The following is a 22,867-nucleotide window of genomic DNA, read 5'->3' as shown; positions in this document are numbered from 1 at the left end:
CAAAACAATTTTCCCTAAAGCATCAAAATAATTCCAACAGATAGTAGGGGTTATTGTCGACTGCACATCTTATGTCAAGTGCAACAATTGTAAGAAAATATCGGAATATATCAAGTTGATGCTATATTGGTACAAAATGCACCCTACTACCCTAAATGCATAAAACACATTAGTACCAGTACTTCTGTGCAAACATGAAGAATGGTGGTACCAAAGCACTCTCTAAAACAGCCAAAAGAAACCATTTCAAGTATTCACATTACTCCGTATTCGCGTATCCATTATTGCTAAAATTGAAGACAGAAGGCAGATGGTTGTAGGCCGTGACGTGCATTAAAACCAGGCAAAACAGCTGACACGTGTTTCATCACAACCCCAACTTTTTCAAGGCTGTTAACATATATATACAAGTACAGTCATTTACAATGTGTTCTAAGGACAGTTGTTTTTTTGTCTACCCAACAGATTCCAAATATAATTCCATTTCAACGTTGAATCACTAGGAAGGAAGAAAGAAACCTATGATTGTGCCCTTGCGTAATAATGACAAAGGTCATTTATTTTATGCATTCGGTGACAAGAAATAGATCTGCCATTACACCAGTGTTGTTGGGGATTTTATTGTGTCCATTCCTCCATGAAGTAAAGTTAGATGGAAAACAAAAAGAAGGAAAAGGAAAAGGGTGAACAGAAAAGGTTTAATACCAAATCCCCAAGAAAAGTTGTCACTGAGCCCATAGTGTAAGTGGTATAAAAGAAGATGAGCATTAGCCCTCCACCTACATACACCATGATAAAAAACTGGGAGAACATGACGTATTTTCTATCCTTTTACTGACCTAGATTCACGGTTGCTTGGTCATAAGTTATGAGGAACTATTTGTGAGTCAAGACGCATCCTTGAGGCTAAAAAATAATATTAATAGGAAACTGGCAGCATTAGCCACATGAAAGCAGTAGTGTTGAAAATAGCAAATAATCCAATTGTAATTAAAAAGTGGCTTATGATCATTATGTTGTAGTGAGGTCTGTGTTCTCAATATTCTGGATAGTGGGAAGTGTCCAAACCGATCCTCCTTTATTTTAAATCTGTAGCCTCCCGTTCTGTTACTGCCCACAAATGTCTGCTGGGGTAATATAGTGTTGTTACATCTACGCTACAGTGTAAGTCAGAGAGACATTACGGCGCAACAAAAAACATGTGTTCGTCTTCCCACCTGTGGTGTTGGATATGTCTTCTATGGTGTTGATCACTCCTGGTTAATCGAGGCAGAGAGAACCATGATAAGTCTCCTGCATCTGGGTCAAACCATATCGTAAAAAATAGACATATCAGTGTCATATGGTTAAATTCATTTGATTATAGATTGTAATAAGCCAACGTCTGCATTATTATTTAGAAGGGAAAGATCGAAAAGACTAGACATGTGAACGTTTGAGCTTCCGACTATGGAAACTTGCATTATGAACAAGATAAGTTCTAATTATAGGGAAAACCTGACTTAAGTAACGGAGGCCGTGAATCAGTTAAAATCCATGGTTCTGTTGACAACTCAAGCCAGGACATTAGCTGAGAGACACCAGCGTAGTTGTAGAATCTACAATCACTACTTGCCAGGGCTAGGAGCAGTGGGCAGATTTAAAAAATAAACAGAAAGGAGATAATGGTGAACCCAGGAGGACCCCATTGTTGACATGGTTCTAAGAGGAAAAATACAGGCCAAGCTTCTCTTCCTTTGTGTGGCCTCCTAGGAAGAAGGATATCCAACTTAGAGCCTGGCCTGATAAATCATCTGCCTTCAGAAAATTTATCCGAATGGCGTGGTAGACAGTATCGAAGGGGGCTGCTAAATCTAGGAGAACCAGATGCATGTCCCAAGTCCAACTCCCATTGTAGATTATCAAGGGAAGAGAGCATCACTGCCTCTGTACTATGGACTAGATGGAAACCATCCTGCAATGGATGAAGAAAGTTGAATGAATAACGGAACCTGCATAACAAAACTTTCTAAACTTTTGGCTGGTTAGGGAAGAAATGAAACAGGCCAATACTTTTTCAGCAGCTTAGGGTCGTCACCAAGATTCTTCAGCAAGGAAAGTATCTCAGCAGCTCTAAATCTGCCAGGGACAAAGCCCTGAGCAAGTGACTTATTCAAATTGTCTAACAGAGGGTTGGGGGGTGGATTGGGATCCAGCGGTGAGCCAGATTTCACCTTATGCATGAGAGAAATAGGGGTCTCATGCTGGAGCTGGGGAAACTGTTTGAAGGAGTGACAATTACTGGCACAGCAGTCCACATTCCCGCTAAAGTCATAGAGGCAGAGAAGTGGTTGGAATGCTATCCATAATAGATTTAATTTTCTCACTGAAAAAAGTGCTGAGTGCTTCACATAGAGTTTACGAGGGTTCTATCTCCTGGGTTACTGTAACATCTGTGTCAATGGTTACACAAGGCACATATATATGAATGTCTATCTTGCATGTCAGGCAACGCAACATAAGGGTAATATGCCACAACCTTTTTCAAGATGTCACACATCTACCAACATAAACAAAAAACACATCAGCATTACATTGAAACTCACCTGAAGTGCAAGTCCTATTGTCATGAGTACGGCACATATGCACATACCGCCTAAGCCGACAAGAATCAGGGGGCGTCTTCCTGCTTTCTCAACAAGGAAGACCTGCAGAGAGGAAAATATATTTTTACTCTATTTAATAAGGTCTTTAATGTAATACATATTCCATTACCTCATTATAGTGTATTGACTTCATTAGCTCACAATATGCAATGTTTATTGCACACCTTATAGTTTCTCATCCTGTACTTAAAGCCAAGGTGAATAAGATGAGCTATGGTCAACTGAAATCTGTTTTTAATGTGTATGTTTCACAAGTACACCCAGCATTTCCCGTTACAATAAAATGCCCTTTGGTAACAAGTTTAATGTGCCCATGTAAGTAAATTGAGCATTCCATTTATATATACCCACCCACCCCAAATTCTGATAGATTGAAAGTTTTTACTATTGAGCCATTCAGTCTCTATGTAACCAGTTATCTAGATCCACATATCCGTCCTTCACAACCAGCAGTCACCATCTGACTCACATTCCAAGGCAAAGACACAGAGCCACCTACCCCAGCCAAGTATAACCCTCTGACCTTGATGCCTTCCTACTGAAGGTTTAAAGTGGAGCAAGTTAAACTCCTCCCTAATCTTTTCATAGTTTCTTATTGGTACTGTCTGCTTCTAGTGGAAACCCTTAATATGTAATTCATTTTGCCCATCTGATTCCAAAGGGCTCAAAATGTGCCATATACATTGTTGGAAATCAGGAACACATCTCGGCAGATGCTACACCGTACGCTTGCTCTCAATCATGCAGAGAGTCCCTTCAAGATTCTGGGGCACCACATAATACAGCTTGGTACACATGATGATGCTGGAGGATAACGGTTCCACTCTGCACCCCAGTGTGGCAAGTGACAGTGGTGCACTGTGATTCCGCTACGCATTAGCAAGCTGCCGTTATACAAAGATGCAGTCTTTGGTTTTACTGCTGGTATGTGTTGACAAGCCAATTGAGGCCAGAGGAAGAGGTGGACTGCTCCCTGAGAGAAGAGCTGGTTGTTAGCGTGCCCCGTACATTTGCTGCAGCACTGTGAGGGTGGTAAATGTACATTTCTACTAAAAATGGCAGAAAAATCAAAAGAAAGGCAAGCATCTCTTCTTTCATCTCTCTAATGGAAAGGGTGTTAATGAGGACGGAGAGGGAAAATAGCCCACCGGAGACCAGATTTGCACACCTGAGATAGACGATAGCGTATTCTGGACTCTACTATTAAAACATAGCCATCATGGAGAAAACAATCGGACTAAAGTCCTGTCTGGAGTGCGTGGAAGGCAGGTTGGTTGGAAACTAGCCTTCAATTAATGTGAGACATCTAATGTCAGATGATGGATGTGGCCTTGGATGAAATGAGAGTCAACTGGCTGAAACAGGTTGAAAATTGAATAACAAAGGCAATGGCGATGCTACAGGGTAAACTATGATCAAAGCCACTATTGGTAATATTCTGAGGTTTCCAACCATCCCCCACCCCCTGAAATATTGGTCACACAAGAGATTCAATCATTTTTGAGGAGCACTTCATCTCCTCTGGCTATGCTGGCCTTTTTCCAAGGTTTTAGCGCAAAGATCCAGCACAGGTGCCTTCTGGCATCAGATGTCACATCTTCATGGCGAAGCCCTGCAAGACTACAGTGGGGCAAGATGGCAAGTCAGATGTTGTCTCCAAGTCTAAAGGGGCACAAGTTTTTTTGGACTAGGCGAAGTGTAATGTGAAGGAAGCGTCCTCCATGTGAAAGTGTCCTCTTCGAAACCTACACCACTCTAAGGGCCTCAAAATGAGTTTGCCGGTGTGGGAGCAGGACCACTCCGCTCGAGCACCACCAAATCCGTTGTTGAACTGCCCATCAGACAGTAGAAAGCTCCTAATCTGGTGGGCGGTTCTTTGGCACTCCTGCAGCGGTCCTATGAAATAGGTACTGCAATGGAAACGTCAAAATCCGCACCTGCCCGGCATGGACAGCTGCAGTCCATGCCATGCAGGTACAGTGGTGCATGCAGTTGTGCCCCCATGCAGGCACCCCATGGTGCAGAGGCACAAGAAGGCCCCTTTGTTTCCTCATCGCCACACTTTTCATAATGGTTGCACCGTCATGAAAAATGTGGCAGTGAGGAAACTTGTAATATTCTTGGCCAGGCTCAGCATATTGCGGCCTCAAGACCGGCACGCAACCACTAGGGATCTCTGATCCCTGGCGGTTGTGGTGGTCCTTAGGAGGCCTGACAACCATGGTCAAAATAGGGCGGTCCACCAACCGCAGCCCCCCCCCCGCGTGTCTCTGGCGGTCCGTGGTCCACCAGACTTGTAATGAGGCCCTAATTCTCTCATTGGTCACAGTGACTGCAACAGGAGGGAGGCCTCTTTGACATGTTGTATTGTGTTTCAGTTTGTTGCCTGTGCCTGCAGTCCTAACTCTAACTCTCCCAGAATACACCATTGATATTCCTCTTATTAACTCTTTCCTCTGCCTCCTTTTCCTCACTGTTCGCCCTTTGGTGATCCCAATACATTTGTTGTGTTTTGGTGGTATGTGGTTACCATTTGTAAAAAAAAAACCATGTAGGTGTGCATTAGGGACCGCGCTTTTAGGTGTTTGGTGACCGATGCATTTTTCTTATGTTTGCTTCACTGGCCCAGGATCAAGCCTGATGGTATAACAATAAACACGACTTAAAAACGGATGTATGACGTTACAATGCATACTTTTACCACGCATGCCTTTACAACGCGGTTTTTACATCGCAAACCTTTACAACGCATAGCGCTTTGGGGTGCTGGATAGCGAAAAGTTTAATTTACTATTCCAACTCCAGTCCCCGTGGACACTAGGGAAGGTGTTGAATAGTAAATTAAACGTATTCCCTATCCTAGAGTGCCCCCCAGCGCAATGCGTTGTAATGGTTGCGTTGTAATGGTAGTGCGTTGTAAAAGTTTTGTTGTAAAGGTTGTTCATCCTTAAAAACTGATAAATTTCAGCTTCATAATATTTAGTGTGTATTGCCCCCATTTCACCGATTATGCAGTATTTGAACCTATAATTTCCATTGGACTTCAATAAAAACTGAATGAAGAATTAAACATCGGCCTTTGTTAAATACTTTTGAAAACAAAATGTGTTGTAAATCTGTTGAAGGGAATGAAAGTACGTTTACACTTAGGTCTGTGTTGCAGCTAGTATTTGTTTATGGTTTTTAGGAGAGAGACATATTTCCAATTGTTCCAAATGTAACCAAACTTAATATTAAAACAAATTGAAAAAAAACTATTTCGAGTATGTACGAAAAAATCCTCACATTTAACTCCTTGACTAGCTGTACTTGATGCCAAGCCTGCACTGGCCATACGTGCTACAGGGAAACTACGAGTAGGTTTGTGAACAGTCACTTAATGGGTTCTCAGGCCCATTCAGCCCTCAGAGTGTAGCATGTTTTTTTTTTAACATTCACACATATGAATTACTGCTGCTGAGAAATGCTACTGTTTCCTGTGCCAGAGTCCGAATTAAACGAGTATTTCACGAGTTTCTTTATGTATGTCTTTTCAGTTAATAAGGGCTATATTTATGCAGGGGGTGTGTCGCTTTTGCACCATGCAACGTGGTACACAACTCAAAAATTTGATTTATCATGCCAATTAATGCCATTTTGTGTGGCCCTTCGTGGCTTGATAAATCCAGAGTAACGCAATGCAGCCCACATTGCTGCATTGAGTTACTCTGCCCAAGTTCCATGGGAGTTGTGTGGGTGCTCCCATGCAATAATCAATCAATCAAAAAGAATTTTAAAGTGCACACTGGCACCCCTAGGTGTATCTGAGCACTGGGTCTCCATCGCAGAACCAGGTATTGCGTCTCTTTCTGAAGTCTGCCAGCGAGGGGACTGTACGGAGATGGAGGAGAAGGCTGTTCCAGGTCTTGGCAGCGATGTGGGAGAAGGAGCGGCCACCGCTGCCATAGACGCGGGGGTGTGCAAGGGTGAGGGAGGAGGAGCTCAGGTGTCTAGAGGGTTGGTGTGGGCAGGTCCTAGGTCATGGAGGGCTTTGCAGGCATGTGTGAGAATCTTGAACTGGCATCTCTTTTGAATGGGGAGCCAATTCAGGTCTCTCAGGTGGGGGGCAATGTGGGTTCATTTGGGGAGATCCAGGGTGAGTCTGGATGTGACGTTCTGTATGGTCTGGAGTTGCCTGAGGAGCTAGGTGGGGATGCCGGCATACAGGGTGTTGCGGTAGTTAAGGTGGCTGGTGATGAGGGCCTGAGTGACATTTTTTCTGGTGTCGGGTTGGAATCAATCTGAAGATTCTGCAGAGCATGCGGAGTGTGTGAAAGCAGGAGAAGGCGAATGCGTTGACTTGTCGTTTCATGGTCTGATGATAGCAAGGTTGCGTGCATGGTTGGTCATTGTGAGTGTAGGTCCAGGTTCTGCAAGCCACCAGTGGTGGTCCCATGCGGAGGTGCTCTTCCTGGTACTTCAGTTTTGTCGGGGTTGAGTTGGAGGCAGTTGTCTCTCCTCCATTTGGGTTCATTGGTCATGGCATTGCAGAAGTTGGTTTTGGTGTTGGAGGGGTCCTCGGTGAGTGAAAGGGTCAGTTGAGTGTCATCTGCGTACAAGGTTGTACAAGATTATGTTGAGTCGGTGGGATCTGACAATGTCTGCGGGGGGGAGGGGTCATGTGGATGTTGAACACCCATGGATTTTGATACATTCCAAGATTTACCATTACAGGTAGACCTGGGAAAGAGCCAAAATGCTCCGCCTTCCCAGGGGAGGCATAACGAGGAGAAATATCCTTATTTCTCCTCATTACTTCCTCATTCTATGTGTGCTGCATTCTGCTGCACACATAGATAGAGAAAAATGCCTCAGGGGATTGTTTTTGTGCAGGAAGGTGCAAGCAGGCAGGAAAAGGCAGGAATGGACTGTATTGTGATAAATATGGCACATTCCTGCCCTTTCTCTGTATACAATCCAGCAAGATGACTTGCTGTGCGGTGCTGCATTACTTTGTGATAAATACGCCCCTATATTGGGAAAACTGTGACATTAAATGAATAGTTTAGCACATTTTTTCTTTTAAATAAATCTGAGGTAACTAAAGCCTTATACCTTCGTACAGCGTCTCGGATGTAATTGCTGGGAACAATATTAGGCATGTATTGAAACATTTGCCACGTCTGCTTTTAGCTCCCAGTCCTCTTTTGCATGCAACTTGTTTTTAGCTCGTTTTCAGGGCATTTGCTTTAAAGTAGCTGGTAATCAGTGACAGACTTTATCTTGTTATTGTGCAAAGTCATCATTTAAACAGCCCTGGACCTTGAATTTGCAGCGATAACAGGCAGTTAGTTCTTGTGCTGACAAGCCATTCTGGATGTGTTGAGGTGAGTGGAAAACCAAACATAATGCACTACCTCCTAAAATACTTTGCTGGTTGTACTACTGAATATCCCCCAACAGGATATCAAGGCCCAGGAATATTGAGGAAAAAATATAAAAAAATGTGTGCATATAAGAAATTATAGATGTACTTTACCTAACTCTACATCTACGTACCTTGAAGATATATGTACTGCATGGGTATATATAGGTGGAGTTAAGTATAGAAAATCAAGGCTTACCTACCTTTTTTTAATACTTTGTCCTCTATATTGCATCCCAATTTTATATTTATATTTTATATACATAACACCACATATATGTACCTACATGGTACATATATCTTCAAGGTATGTAGCTGTGAAGTTAGGATTCGTAAATATATACCTCTCGATATGCACTTTCCTTCTGATATGTTGTCCCTCAATATTTTGTCCTCGATATTCTTGTACCACAATATTCTGGGGGTCAATATTCAGTACTACAATCACAGGCACCTCTCCCAAGCAAGGTCAGAGGTTACAGAGGGGCTGCTTCAGGCCAAGTCGCACCTTGAGGAAAGTGTGACTATAGGGCGACGCCTCACTCTACTCCCGGGTTTGGAGAATTGCTAGTGAGACTCGGGTACGCTCTGGAGAGTGTCTTCACATCGCAAGTATTGCCACAATTTTCCTTCCAATGAATGATTGATTAGGAGGGATTGGATTACCAGGGATCTGTATCCTGATAAAGGCCATTTGACCCATAGTGGCAGTTAGATTTGGTTGAAACATGCTGATACAAAATTAATTGGGTAATAAGAGACATTGACTCTCTGCTATACCCGCTTTTATTTTAATCCTGCCAAGTGGGATCCATATTAAAGACACAAGGGTACCCACTTAGACAGTTTTAATCACACATTGTTTGCAGTAGTAGATATCCCTTTAGAGAAGAAAACGTGTTTCGGAGAAAAAATAGCCCTCCACCATGAGCGTTGGTCTGCACAATGATGTAGTAGCAGCCCAATGATGAAGCATGCCACTATTAGTGGGTGAGGGCAATCTTTAAAATTGCATGGGTTGCCCAAAGGGGAATTAGATTCTCGTTTCTCCTTCCTTCCTTTTTTCCCCTCCCATTGTAGCCCTACTTAGGGTGGGTTCATTTTAGTCCTTTCTTGTGTGTGAGCAGTTGTGTCTTTGTAGGAGAATGAGGGAAGGCTCAACTCCCACCTGGAGAACAACAACGACCGCAACACCAGCACCCTGCTCGACAACCTCGCCAATCTTGGACTCAAGCAGCTGGTGTCCACCCCCACCCACCTCGCCGGACACACACTCGACGCAGTCTTCTCTTCCAGCACAGACATCGACTTCAGCCATGCCACAGAGCTTCAATGGACGGACCACAGCTGCGTCCACTTCACCTTCAAAAGAACGACGACCCACCACCACCAGCAACAGGCCGCCCGCAGAAGCTGGAACAAGATCACAGCAGACCAGCTCGCCACCTCCCTGAGCCAGCACCCTCCTGCCAGCTCAGCGAACCCCGCCAGGCCGCCGACAACCTCACGAAGTGGATCAGCATCTGCGCGGACGAGCTCGCCCCGCTGAGGACCCCGCCCAGCAGACCCGGCAGCAAGAAAGCCCCGTGGTTCACCGACGAACTCAAGAGCTCCAAGAAGAACTGCCGAGGCCTCGAGAAAGTCTGGAGAAGGGAACCCACACCGGACAACAGGACCACCTTCAAGCTGGCCACCCGGAAGCACCACCAGCTGATCCGCGCCGCCAAGAAAACTGCATTCAAGGACCGGCTGGACAACAACGCACACAACTGCAAGGAACTCTTCAACATCGTGAAAGAGCTATCCAAACCCAGCGCAGGAAACAACGACATCACCCCATCGCAAGACCTCTGCAACTCCCTCGCTTCATACTTCCACAACAAGATCGAGGACATACACAACAGCTTCAACAACCAACCAACGCACACCAAGACCGAACAACCACCCCCCACCACCACCCTCCACGCCTGGACCCCGATCAGCACCGAAGACACCATCCGCATGATGAACTCCATCCACTCCGGATCACCGACCGACCCCTGCCCTCACCACGTCTTCAACAAGGCCGACGCTGTCATCGCACCCCACCTGCGAGACATCATCAACACATCCTTCGACACCGCCACCTTCCCTGAGAGCTGGAAGCACGCCGAACTCAGCGCTCTACTCAAGAAACCCACAGCGGACCCCACCGAACTCAAGAATTACCGCCCCATCTCGCTCCTCCTGTTTCCAGCCAAAGTCATCGAGAAGACCGTCAACAAGCAGATGGCCGCCTTCCTCGGGACGAATGGATCCCTCGACCCCTCACAGTCTGGCTTCCGAGCCAATCACAGCACCGAGACCGCCCTCATCGCCGCCACCGATGACATCCGAGCCCTGATGGACAACGGAGAAACAGTGGCCCTCATCCTCCTAGACCTCTCCGCGGCATTCGACACTGTCTGCCACCGCACCCTAGTACAGCGCCTCAGCAACGTCGGAATCCAGGACAAGGCGCTGGAATGGATCATCTCCTTCCTCGACGGAAGAACACAGAGAGTCCGCCTACCACCGTACAAGTCAGAGGCCACCGAAGTCATCTGCGGCATCCCCCAAGGATCCTCACTGAGCCCCACCCTCTTCAACGTCTACATGAGCCCCCTCGCGGCCATTGCACGCCAACACAACCTCAGCATAATCTCCTACGCCGACGACACCCAGCTGATCCTCTCCCTGACCAACGACCCCGCCGCCGCCAGAGCCAACCTGCACGAAGGGATGAAAGAGGTAGCCGAGTGGATGACGACCAGCCGCCTGAAACTGAACTCGGACAAGACGGAGGTCCTCATCCTGGGCTCTTCACCCTCCGCCTGGGACGACTCCTGGTGGCCTCCCGCCCTGGGCACCGCACCCAAACCGACAGATCATGCACGCAACCTGGGCTTCATCCTGGACTCCTCCCTCTCCATGACCAGGCAAGTCAACAACGTCTCCTCGGCGTGCTTCAACATCCTACACATGCTACGGAAGATCTTCTGGTGGATCCCCACCGAGACCAGGAAGACCGTCACCCAGGCCCTCGTCACTAGCCGACTGGACTACGGCAACGCCCTCTACGCCGGTACCACCGCCAAGCTTCAGAAGAGACTCCAGCGGATCCAGAACGCCTCAGCCAGACTCATCCTCGACATCCCACGAACCAGCCACATCTCCGGACATCTGAGAGACCTTCACTGGCTCCCCGTCAACAAAAGAATCACCTTCCGCCTCCTCACCCACGCACACAAAGCCCTACACGACCAAGGCCCAAGCTACCTCAACAGCCGAATCAACTTCTACGCTCCCAAACGCCACCTCCGATCAGCCAACCACACCCTCGCTGCCGTCCCCCGCATCCGAAGAGCGACTACAGGAGGAAGGTCCTTCTCCTACCTGGCCGCCAAGACCTGGAACTCCCTCCCGACCAACCTGCGCCTGACCCAAGACCACCTCTCCTTCAGGAAGAAGCTGAAGACCTGGCTGTTCGAGCAGTAGCGGCACCCCCCCACCCCCAGCGCCTTGAGACCCTACGGGTATGTAGTGCGCTCTATAAATGTCAGTGATTGAAGGCTCAATCTCTTGTCCCTTTATTTGGTGTGTATACCTCTCCCAAGACAACAGTGCTTTTCAAGACGACCTGCCGTTGAACTCCCCATACACTGCCAACAAAATCCAGTAAATGGCTGATCTTATTCAAGGAGGTACCCCCCGCCACTACCAGCAGTGTCATGCCAAATGATACCACTCAGCCACAGTGGCAAGGGGTGGAATTAATTTACATGGAGCCTGCCTCCACATTGATGATGTTCACTCGGTTCCTCCAGCTGAGGTCAAACCTTCATTAAGGGTTGTTTCTGCTAGGCTGCAAACAACTTACTGCCGGAGGGCATGGCACCAGTCTTTATTCAACAGGGGCCTAATTGTCTCCGCTTCACGCTATAATTGTTCTTCTGCTGGTGCCAGTTTACTCATCAGACTCCTATTGTCTGCTTTCTATATTCTTCTGCAGAGCTTTGCTCACTTTCTTTAATGTTCTCAAATCTCTAAACTTTTGTCATACCTCTATATTATTTCTTCTTGTTTCGTGCATCTCTTCTACACTATATAAACCTTGGTCTTTTCATCTCTCTTCGTAAGATTTTTAAGCAGCCCTTGAACCAACATGGGGCCATTTATATGCCCTTATTATTTCCTGTTGGCAATGTATCTTTTAATGCAGGACACAATAGATGATTTGAGGTCTCACAAAAGCACATGGGCATACTGGCCACCAAGGTCACTGAGCAGACTCTCAGAAGAAGTAGAGCGGGCACCAAACAAGTTTAGGGCAGGTACACACCTGCACATGTCTGAACCCCCCACACAAGCTCATCATAGAAAATTAGGCACAGCCTTGTGGGTATTATCCACCGAATACAATCAAGATGCCCAGTTCTGCCGCAGCATTTCATTAGTAGTTTGGTAGACAAGATGACCAGCTAATTGTAAAATAGTGCATATGCTTCTACTATGCATTTCCACATTTGTGGTAGATGCCACAGCATGCCAAGTCCACCTGCCATTGAGGTTTAGTATGAGAGTGCTATGCTTAGCTCATTATGCTGACAGCAACTACTAACTACAATTTGAACAAGGTATTCATGGGTGAGGTTTCTGCAAGCCTTTGGGCCATCTCAGGATACAGCCTAAGAAATGGATCACTGGGTGGAAGGAAGCATGAGGTTATCACCTTTGCTTGAGACCGCAATTATTGTGCCTATAGGGAGCAGCTTGGGTTTGTACCAAGATATCTCATTAACCTATGACAGTAAGAAGTTGCTTTGGTCAGAATGTTGTTATATGTGACCAGCCTCTTCTGTACAGATGTGGTTATGGGCATAATGAGCATGTATTGTAAATGCACCACACGGTATGGCATACACACCTCAGAGTGAGAAGCATTATTTAAAAAGAGGTCTTGATGATGGGGTTCTTGAACCCCTGATACCCAAGTGGAGACGGTAAGTTGATATATGATGATATATATATGAAGGCAATCCATGTGACATCACATACATTGTTGCACACCAGAGGCCATATTATTCATGGCATGCCCTGTCTTAGTTTGTGCCGCGGCACACTTTCAAATTAGTGAAATATACAGTGGCTGAGAACAAGGGACACTCTGTGTTTCACTGTGCAGGCGACACTCAACGCAGAGGTCCTACTGCATGCGCAGGATGGTGAGTGACTGGCCAGTGCGGCTCATTCCCCTCGCTCCAGAGGGCTATCCGCAGGGGGCTCACTCACTGACACATCAGGCCCCAGCAGGGTTACTCCACCTGCTGGAGTTCTACGTGCCTGGACGTTCGCTGCAATCTGCTGACCTTGCGCTGGTTCGTGTCCCTCGCGTTTGGAGAGCGAGGGCCGGAGGTCGTTCCTTCGGTTACCTGGCGGCAAACTTTGGAATTCGCTTCCTGCCTCCATGAGAGTTATGCTGAACCATCTGGCCTTTTGAAAAGCCTTAAAGACCTGGCTCTTTCCTTCGCCAGCTGTTTAATCTCTATGCTGCTCTTCGTGTCAGCCCTGGTTTTTGGGTTTCTGGTTGCGCTGGGACTAAGCATGAGCGAATTTTGCGGATCTCGCGTTCGCGAATTTTGCGGATTTGCGGATTCGCAATCCGCAAAATCCGCGAATTTGCGTTTTTTTTTTTTTGTGTTCGCCCGTGTTTCTGCCAGTTCGCGAGGGTTTTGTACACTTTCGCAAATTGCGAACTTACCTGTCGGGTCGCAAGTTTCGCGAACTTGTTGTTTCTACGTGTCCAGCCTGTTTGGGACACTCTTCTTCATCACTGCCACTCTCTGTCACCACTGCCACTCTCTGACTACTCATGCCACCCTCTGGCCCACCCATGCCACCCTCTGTTTCATCACCACACCCTCTGGTTGTCCAGTGTACATTATTTTCGGCAAAGCAAAGCACACCTTCCCTGCCTCAAGTGACCTGAATTAATTTGGGGCTGATTAATGTGTCACAGAATATTTTTTTAGCTGGCACCTGCTTCCTTAGTGCGCCCTGATTAGTGATCTTTTTCACTTGCTAAGTGCTTTCATTGTTGCAAAATTAGTTACAACACCTGCCCTGCCCCAACTGACAATAATGAATTAGGGGCTGATTAATGGATTTTAACTTCCAGCCTGGCTCCTGCTTGTCTCCCTTAGCTGTAATTCAGGACCTTTGTGGCATATGTGTAACTATTCTGAGGTTCAGAGCAGGGTCACATAATAGTTTCAACTGGCAACTGAACTCTGGAGGGGGCCCTCAGGAAGCACTACAGGAAATGGCTACTAATGATGAGCCTGAACTTTTGAACCTGGTAAGTAGTTACTTTCAGTTTTGCTAAAATCGTATTTCTGCAATTTTGCACTTATTCGCGGGGCGCGAACTCACGCGAACTCACGCGAACAGTGCGAGCAGTGCGAGCAAAATCCGCTGCTCGCGGATTTGCGGATTTTGCGGGAGATTCGCAAATCTCGCGGATTGCGGATTTCCCGAAAATCCGCAAAATCCGCGAGCGGAACGGATTTTCCGCCCATGCCTAGCTGGGACGCCTCGTTCCTGAGGCAGCTATGCGCATTATAAATCCGAAATAAATAAAAAATAAAATAAATACCGTGTGCCAGTTTTTCTGTTGTGTGAGTGGTTCTCTTGTGGCCTCTTTGCTCAGGTACCCGTCCATAATATGGCTGCGGGACAGAACTAAAGGGCACCACACCCCATGCATATGAGAAAATGTACTATTAACCCTTTCAATGCTCATGACGGAACGGTTCCGTAATGAGCATCGGTTGGGCTGTGCCCATGACGGAACCGTTCCGTCATGACCACACCCATTAACATTGGGCCCCAGCACCGGAGGGGAATCGTGGCAGCATGGATGAGGTTAAGAGCGCACCAGCTCTCTATGTGCGCCAGTGCTGTTTTACAAAAGGGGTTGCACACGCATCATTGGCCCTATATCTAATACTACAGTGCACTGGGGCAGCCAGATATGGGTGCACATGCCTGTCGCGCCCTCTGTCACTCTTTGTACTACGACCCCAGATCAGTATGTCACCCCGCTACCATACTAGTGACTAATGGCTACGCCAAAACTTTTTCTACTACTGAGGACAGGTACTGGCCTTTCAGTATCTACCTCCTCCCTGCCATTTTAGCAGAACAGCATCCGGTATTGTTCTAGACAGTACAAAGCAATTTCTTCATGAACAAAATGTCAATTTGATCTTTGTATTTCTATAGTACCACTAAAAGACAGAAAGGCTTTAGAATGCTTATAATACGGCTTTATATTAATCCTAACAATTGTTTCACAAAAAGTGCATTTGCATCCCCAGGGAAAGCTTTGTGGCTCATAAGCTGAAAAGAATGATACATATTCTAAGATGTTCTTATGTTTTAACATTAATTGCTCAGGCTGCTCTTTGTTATTGTGCAGTAGGGTGAAAATCGAAAAATTTCGAGGTGCTTGCCTCTGTCTCTGCACTACTTGGTCCTTTAATGAAAGATTATCCAGCTGTGCAGGCATGAACATTTTCAATGGTTTTGCTTCTCTTGATGCCGTGGTGTTTGCTGGGTATGTTCAGGCCTTTCTGTTTTATTTAATATCTTACCAATTTCTTCTTTCTAAATTGTTAAATGGAACAACGAGTTACTTTTTCACTAATCCACACTTGACATTCTGTGTCTTAATCATCACTTATCTCCATGGTCTAAAGGTTTGTCCTATTTTTTATGAGCAAAGCTTTGGAAATTCTAGCTGTGCCATCCATTGTATTCTGGCAACTGAAAACAGATAATGCACCAGAAGCCAGTAGTCCACATTGCTGTATGCCACACACGGTTCCAATAGGACAAACTCTAAATAACTCCATCAGTCTAAGTCATTACACTCGACAACATTATTGTGTGTAGCAAAGACCATGCTTTATCCAATATTGACTGTTATTTCATCAATATATCCTTCTTGAACAACATGGTACTCCACCACTCCTCCATCTCATTTCCCACACCTTTGAAGGATGTGGAAGACCTGTTGTAATCCTGTTCTTGTGAAAAGCCTTAGATTCAAGGAGTCTTGCCCACTACAGTGGACAACATGGGGCAATGGGTCCACTCTCTTCAGCCATTTCAGCTGCCGGCTAACTTCATTGTGAGCAATGGTATTCTGCTGTTTCCTATCCATACACAAAGTAGTTTCTTAACTCCTTCCATGCTCGTGACGGAACCGCTCCGTCACGAGCATCGGTTGAGCTGTGCTCATGACGGAGCGGTTCCGTCATGGCCCGCTCGGCGCGCCTGTGCAGTGCGAATTCCGCGCCTGCGCTGGACGTCCCATTGAGCGGGCGGGGCCATGACGGAACCGCTCCGTCATGAGCACAGCTCAACCGAGGCTCGTGATGGAGCGGTTCCGTCACGAGCATGTGAGCGCCGCTCGGCCCCCCCTCCCCCGTAGTGCTGCGGCGGAATTGCCGCCGCAGCGAAGGGGTTAAATGCCAGGCACTACTGTGGCTATGTGTGCTTTTTGAGATCAAAACGTAGCTATGCTTTTTTTTTTTAAATGGAAAATGCCGGGCAACTCAACTAACAACAAGTGGTTACAGAACCTATGACAAAACAAAACTGACATTGACAAAGCTAAAAGGATGGCAGAGAATGCCAGACATACAGGTATTGCCAGAGCTTGTTTTAATAGCAGAGAAAGTGTAGACTGCTCAAATTCTGCTATGGATAAAGTTAACACTCTTGGCCAATGAGAGAGCTTTTGAGCCAGTAAAAGCCTTTGCCACAAAAGCAAGCATTGTATTCTCCTACTAAACAAGCTGCTTAATGATTGTTCAACAGATGCTCAGTTTCTGCTTGATTTAATGTTAAATTACCTATTTGTATGTTTCTTGCTTATTTTCACCTTTTACATCAACACATTGTGGCATGCAAGCTCTCACATATTTCCGTAGAGCTGAGTGACTAAATTACAAGCAGGAAAGATTCAAGGTACACTGAATAGTAGATACATTAGGTGGGTTAATTGAGCATAACAGTAATCTTATACCTTACAATGATTTTCTTGCCTTTTTGGTATGTCATCAACACTTTCGTTCCAGCCATGATCAACCAGGGCGTCCTACATCTGCAGTCCTTTTTTTAGGTTTAGGTTTTGCCTGCACAGCACTAGAAATCTATTGTTTTTAATATAAACGTCAAAGGGTCTCCTCTCTTTCCTGTTGCACAGCACTGCTAAGACTCAAACTGGGACCCCCAGCTCTCGAGTCTGCAGCTCTGGCCACTGCTCTACATCCTCTTCACTCCCGTGTTTTCTGTCAGGGAGCTTTTTCCTTCTACCGGACGATGATTGAATAAAACATCTCTTTATTTATTATATAGGCGATACCGATGCATTTCCAATGCTTTTTCGATATTATCTTTTTGAGCATGATTAGCATAAAACAAAGGATGGTGGGTGGTGGGAGAGCCTCTTTAGTCTGTCCTTGCGGCTACATAGATAAGACACATGAGATTCTTTTCCTTCACTGCCGGGATTCCAGAACTGATCCCCTTCCTTGACCCCTGTTTCTACTCCCTTCCCCCATTCCCTTTATCCTCTAGTGGGGACTTGTTCTTCTATGTTTGACTATTCTTGTTCTTCCCGACCGCTGAGACCTGAGCAACATGGCTGATACCCGGTGTAGCTGCTAGACAGCTACAGATGAGATTGGCCCTGGTTTACCCCTTGACCGTCGCCTACCCAGCCAGACATTAGCCATAGTTCTCTGTATCTCCCCGCTGTGTCTCCTTCCTCCCTCACAACCGTTACCACTGACCGCTGAGACCTTACTTTTTGACCGATGTCTGGTGGAGCTACCTTGATAGCTACAGAGGAGATGGGCTATGGACTACCCCCCCCCCCCCCCCCCCCCCCGGCCGTCTCCTACTCAGCTGGACTTTGGGCAGACTTTCCTTCGTCTCTCTGCCGTATCTCCCACCTACCCTTTTACCTTACCCTTCCACGCTCCTTTACTCTTGTCTTCTATGTTCTTTAAATGCTTGAAACAGATGTAATTTGTAACTGATGTATCTTTGTAACAATGTGGAACCTCATGTAAAGCGGCCCTGATACCTCCGGTTCTAGCCAGCGCTATATAAAACTCAATTTTTTTTAAATAAATAAATTAAATAAAACATCGGTGGTAATATTAACACATACAGAAAATGATGGTAGGAAGTTTTCCTAGATATCATTATTTAAAATTCTTGATATGCCATTTTCAGCCTAAACACATTCAGCATGAGTCCTAGGCGCTGATCTACAACATCCTATCACAGCTTAGGAATTCTAAACTTGATCATCACAGAGGCAGTTTTTGCTGGCTTTCCCCAAGGTCACTAATATCTTGACAGGGAGGAGAACATTCTCCATAGCAGGCCTTCTCATACAGAGCTTTCTGTCTGTAAGTCTGTGAAAATAGATATCCAGCATAAAGCATAAGAAGCCATTTAAAACCAGCCTCTCCCAGAAGAGATTTGCTGCTTTCACTTTTTCCTTCCTAATTCTGTATGCTCTGAAGCCACTTGTTTAAAGTGAATGACAACAAAATGAAAGTCTTTCCATTGTAGAGTTCTCTTCCTTTTGATGAGAGAACATAGTTTGTAGTTGATGCAACAGGCTAATTCTTCTCTAAGCTACTGTTAGTAAGCACAGGAGGAAGCCTGTACAATGCATCTCTGTCGTGAAGGAAAGACAAGTTAATTAAATTTTCTTGGGCTGAGTGTGGACTGTGTGACTCAGCCTGCATGGAGTGGTTAGATAGTGCATGGAGATATCTTATTGGCTTATAGGACTAAGAGGGGAGCTAGAGTCAGAGCACAACTGTGTTTATGGACATTATGTGTCACATAGAGGTGACACTTACTGAGCCCCTAAGGACATGACTAGGGAGAGGTGGGGAGAGGGAGTCAAAGGGATCCACCAGGCGCCCCTATGCAGGCAGGTGTAGTAGCGTACTGAAGGGGTGAGCTTTTTCACAATGCTCTGGTGTGTGCCAGGTGCACCTAGGTAAGGGCACACTGCAGCCCAAACAGATACAGTGCATGTGATATATAATCCAGACCCGGGTCAATACACAAGTCCCCAACTTTACTGAATACGCATGCGGCTTGAATGCAGTGGCGTAACAAAACCTGAGAGACCCCCTGCAATGTACACAGTGCTGCCCTCCCCCCAGACCCATCCAGTAGCTTGCAGGTCAGGTGCCCGCCACCTGTGCACAGCCTCTGAGCTTGGGGGCCCCACAGCACCGCGGGGGCTGCGGGGGCTAACGATACACCTCTTCTCGAGCGAATGGGCGTCACCAACATGGGAAACATGAACTATGGCATTTCTGGCATTTTGTAGCAACACGCTTCCTGTACCGGATTTGCTGAGGAGAACTGCATCTCATATTTTTAAATACGTTATAAAGCTTTTTATAAAGAAAAAAACAATTTGATTTTGGCATTTCTATAGTGCAGTTATGCCACAGTGAAATTTTAGAGTTCATTATAGAGTGTTATATTAGTCTTTTGTATTGTGTAACTGAAAGAGTTCATTTTCTACTTCTTGGGAAGCAATTATAGCTGATAAGCAGCAATGAATAAAGTTTCTCAAAGGATCTATTCTTAGAACTAATATTGCTCATGCTGGTCTGTGTTACTCTTGCAGAAGAGAGACAATTAACAAATGTGGATGTGCTTGTCTTTGACATTGCTCTTTTGGTTCCTTCTAAATGAAGGATTAGAAATCTGTGCTTGCTTGTTTGCATTTGTTGTTCTTGAGTCTGTGGATTTTGCTGAATATGTTCAGACCTTTTACCTCACACAGTACAATTTCTTCTTCTAAATCGTTTCAAATATTTAAAAGAACACATGCTTATGTTTATCAATGCACATTCACAGTTCCTTAAATATAGATTCCCACCATAGTTAGCAGAATTTTCTTATGTTGTAAAGATTGATGCTTTGGAAATAATTGCAGGGGTACCCTCTTACTTCTGGATACTCATATCAGATGATGCACCCCAAGAGAGTGGCACATATTGTTGAATGCTGCAGACATATGGAATAACATAAGCACAAGACCAAAATTTCATCTAACACTAAGACCCAATTCTCTACAGTGTCTTGCTTTGTTATGTTAATACAGCCTACTATAGCACGCAAATCAACTCCGAAGAGGTATGTCAGCGCTGGCGATAAACACAGGCAAAACCTAGCACAGAATTTTAAACTAAGACTGTTTTAAGCAGTTTCCTGAATTTCATGTAATCAGGACAGATGAGAATATGATAGGGGAAGACATTCCAATGATAATAGTCCAAAGTTTGAACTAGGGGAGCTCAAGACTTTTTTCCCCCTTCGAGAATACTCTGTTAGAGCAGGTAAAGTGCGGACCTGAATGGTTTGCATTGCTCTCCAATTAATGCTTATAATAAATCAATGTACTGGGTGTGACTTTATGGATTTATCTGGGTATGAACGAATAGTATGTTAAGGAAGAGGCGAATCCAGCATACCCCTCAATGCATTGTTCTCAAAAAGAGAGCAATGCATTGAAAAGATAACTGTGTTAGATATTGAAGATATATATTTTTACTGCAGAAAAATATATACACAGCCGACACGTGTTTCACTCTGATGGAACTGATAAGCTTCTTCAAGGATTCATAAAGCAGAAAATCAACCTCTGACTACATGGATTTATTTAGAGGTTATTCTTAAATTGTGAGCTCCTTAAGTAATGTTATCAGCTTTGCAGTCACAAAAGGATATCAGCATGCTATCAGTTCAAAAATGTGTTAGCTGTCAACGTGTGCTACTTTCATAAAGGGCCATATCTTTGATACCCAACAGAGTCGTCTTTATTGAGAACAATACAAAGTTATGTATGGCTTGCAATGGAAGCTATTATCTTGAATTCTAAATCTGGTTATTCAATGCAAAGTCATAGCAACTGTGGGAAACAAAGGTTTTGGCTCTGTTCCTACATAATAAATGAGTCCCACGTTGCCCTGGCAGATCTCTCTAAGAGGCTGTCAGAGAAGTACTAGCTCTAGCACAGCTTTAAGAGGGAAGCAGCGGGAAGGCAACAGACCAGTGCGCCTCTTTATAAGGCCCTTGCACCGCCAGCATGTCACCTTTTCCCATATTGAATATGACGCACCAGCGGTGCAAGGGGCTTGTAAATTAGCCCCTAGGTTTGTTTAACATATGGAACTGGGAGGAGAGGCCATGTTATGTTTGGTCCCTCAGTTACTCCCCTGCCCCTGCATAGCAGTTGAAAGTAGGAGTAGATGTTTTGAATAGGCCATGCATCCCATATAACTATAAATGGGAAAAATGTTCATAACAAGGATGTTTTTCACTTAGGTGTTTTGAGTGGTATCATAGACAAACAGAGTTTCGCTCTGGTTGTCGTTTTGATGTTACTCAGAAAACCTCTGGGATAAAGAGCAAATGTATTCTCCTTTACCCATCCACAATTCTAGACATGGAGATGTGTCAGGATTTAGCTTTTCTCCAACATCTTCAAGAACATCAGTTAACTGGTCCACCCTGAAGACCTGTAACTGGTTGATAGTTATGGGCAACCATAGAGTCAAGATTAGCTTCTTTGAACACTTGAGTCACTTGACGCTTTCAATAACTTTGGAGGTGTTATTGTTGATGCAATATGCCTTTCCAATTACATATAAAAGTGCAATAAAAACATATTATTAAAATAGGTAGAACATACAAAAAGATATTGCGCATTCTGTAGTGAAATCCTCTTCTTTGCACAGACGTGGTTTCCATTTCCATAAACTCAGTTTGGATTTTCAGATTGGACAAACCAGATGACCTTGTCTATTTCCAGTGACTTAATAACATGTAGAAAGCTAAAGCTAAAGTTGTGTTTCAAATTTGGCCTTTGTGGAGTTAGTTGAGCAGCTTGGGGTCACCCTAGGGACAATCCTGCATAGAGGTGTTACACTTTGAAAGTAGACTGATTTTACTGTAATTTCTGTGCACTAAATCCAGTTTTACTGCCATATTTTAACATTGAATTGAACACCTTTTTATTGGATGAAAAAGGAGGGCAAGATTTTTCATTGTAAGGTGATATCTCCCTTACTTGCCACAGCCAGGGACTTATATCAACAAAGGATTGTCTTCACCCTTTGAGGCTTTTAACATTGTAGCAGCCTTAGTGACATCAGCTTTTGAGAGAAACTCTGGGATGCTTTAAGTGGACTTGTGTTGGTTTCCACTTACCTTAGCCCCTGTGGAGGTTCCCTGTAGGTACTTCATTCTTCAAATTTATCGCATGTGTTGATGCTAAAGGTAAAGCCTCATCAGAATTCAAGGGACCAGTAAGATCTGTAATTTCTCCTTTCGGTAAGGGTATATTTGCTCTCCTTCCCACAATGGGTCATTTAAGTGAGCATGGAAAGTCAATCAGGGAGACAGTACACAATGCATTCATGCGATCAGCACCTCATGCCCTTCTCAGTGAGGTGAGGGTGTTTCCATGGAACTTCAGGGTATCTCCACAAATGTAATAACTTACAGGGTCTTGGGAGTGGATCTTAATAGTGAGCGCCTTTTTAGTAGTCCAGAGTGTCCGTGTTCTGTGATCAAAGGTATCATATAGGTCAGTATAAATGAGTCTGATCTATTTTGCACTTTGTTTGAAGCTTTGGGTAATCATGGAGGTCTTTACCGTGTGGTACTAAAAACTTGTATT

At 45.1% G+C, this 22,867-nt stretch overlaps 1 protein-coding gene across 1 annotated transcript in view; it reads right to left on the bottom strand.

The window, feature by feature from the left end:
- Window positions 1-22,867, bottom strand: part of SLC2A2 (solute carrier family 2 member 2) — a 176,598-nt gene that overhangs the window by 22,087 nt on the left and 131,644 nt on the right. The window contains exon 9 of the mRNA XM_086944415.1: window positions 2,586-2,687. Coding sequence (XP_086800541.1) covers window positions 2,586-2,687 — 102 coding nt within the window. The remainder of the gene's footprint in view (window positions 1-2,585; window positions 2,688-22,867) is intronic.

Source organism: Lissotriton vulgaris, chromosome 11 (genome assembly GCF_964263255.1).
Source record: "Lissotriton vulgaris chromosome 11, aLisVul1.2, whole genome shotgun sequence".
Classification (NCBI taxonomy): Eukaryota; Metazoa; Chordata; class Amphibia; order Caudata; family Salamandridae; genus Lissotriton; species Lissotriton vulgaris.
This window is presented reverse-complemented; position numbering and strand designations above follow the sequence as displayed.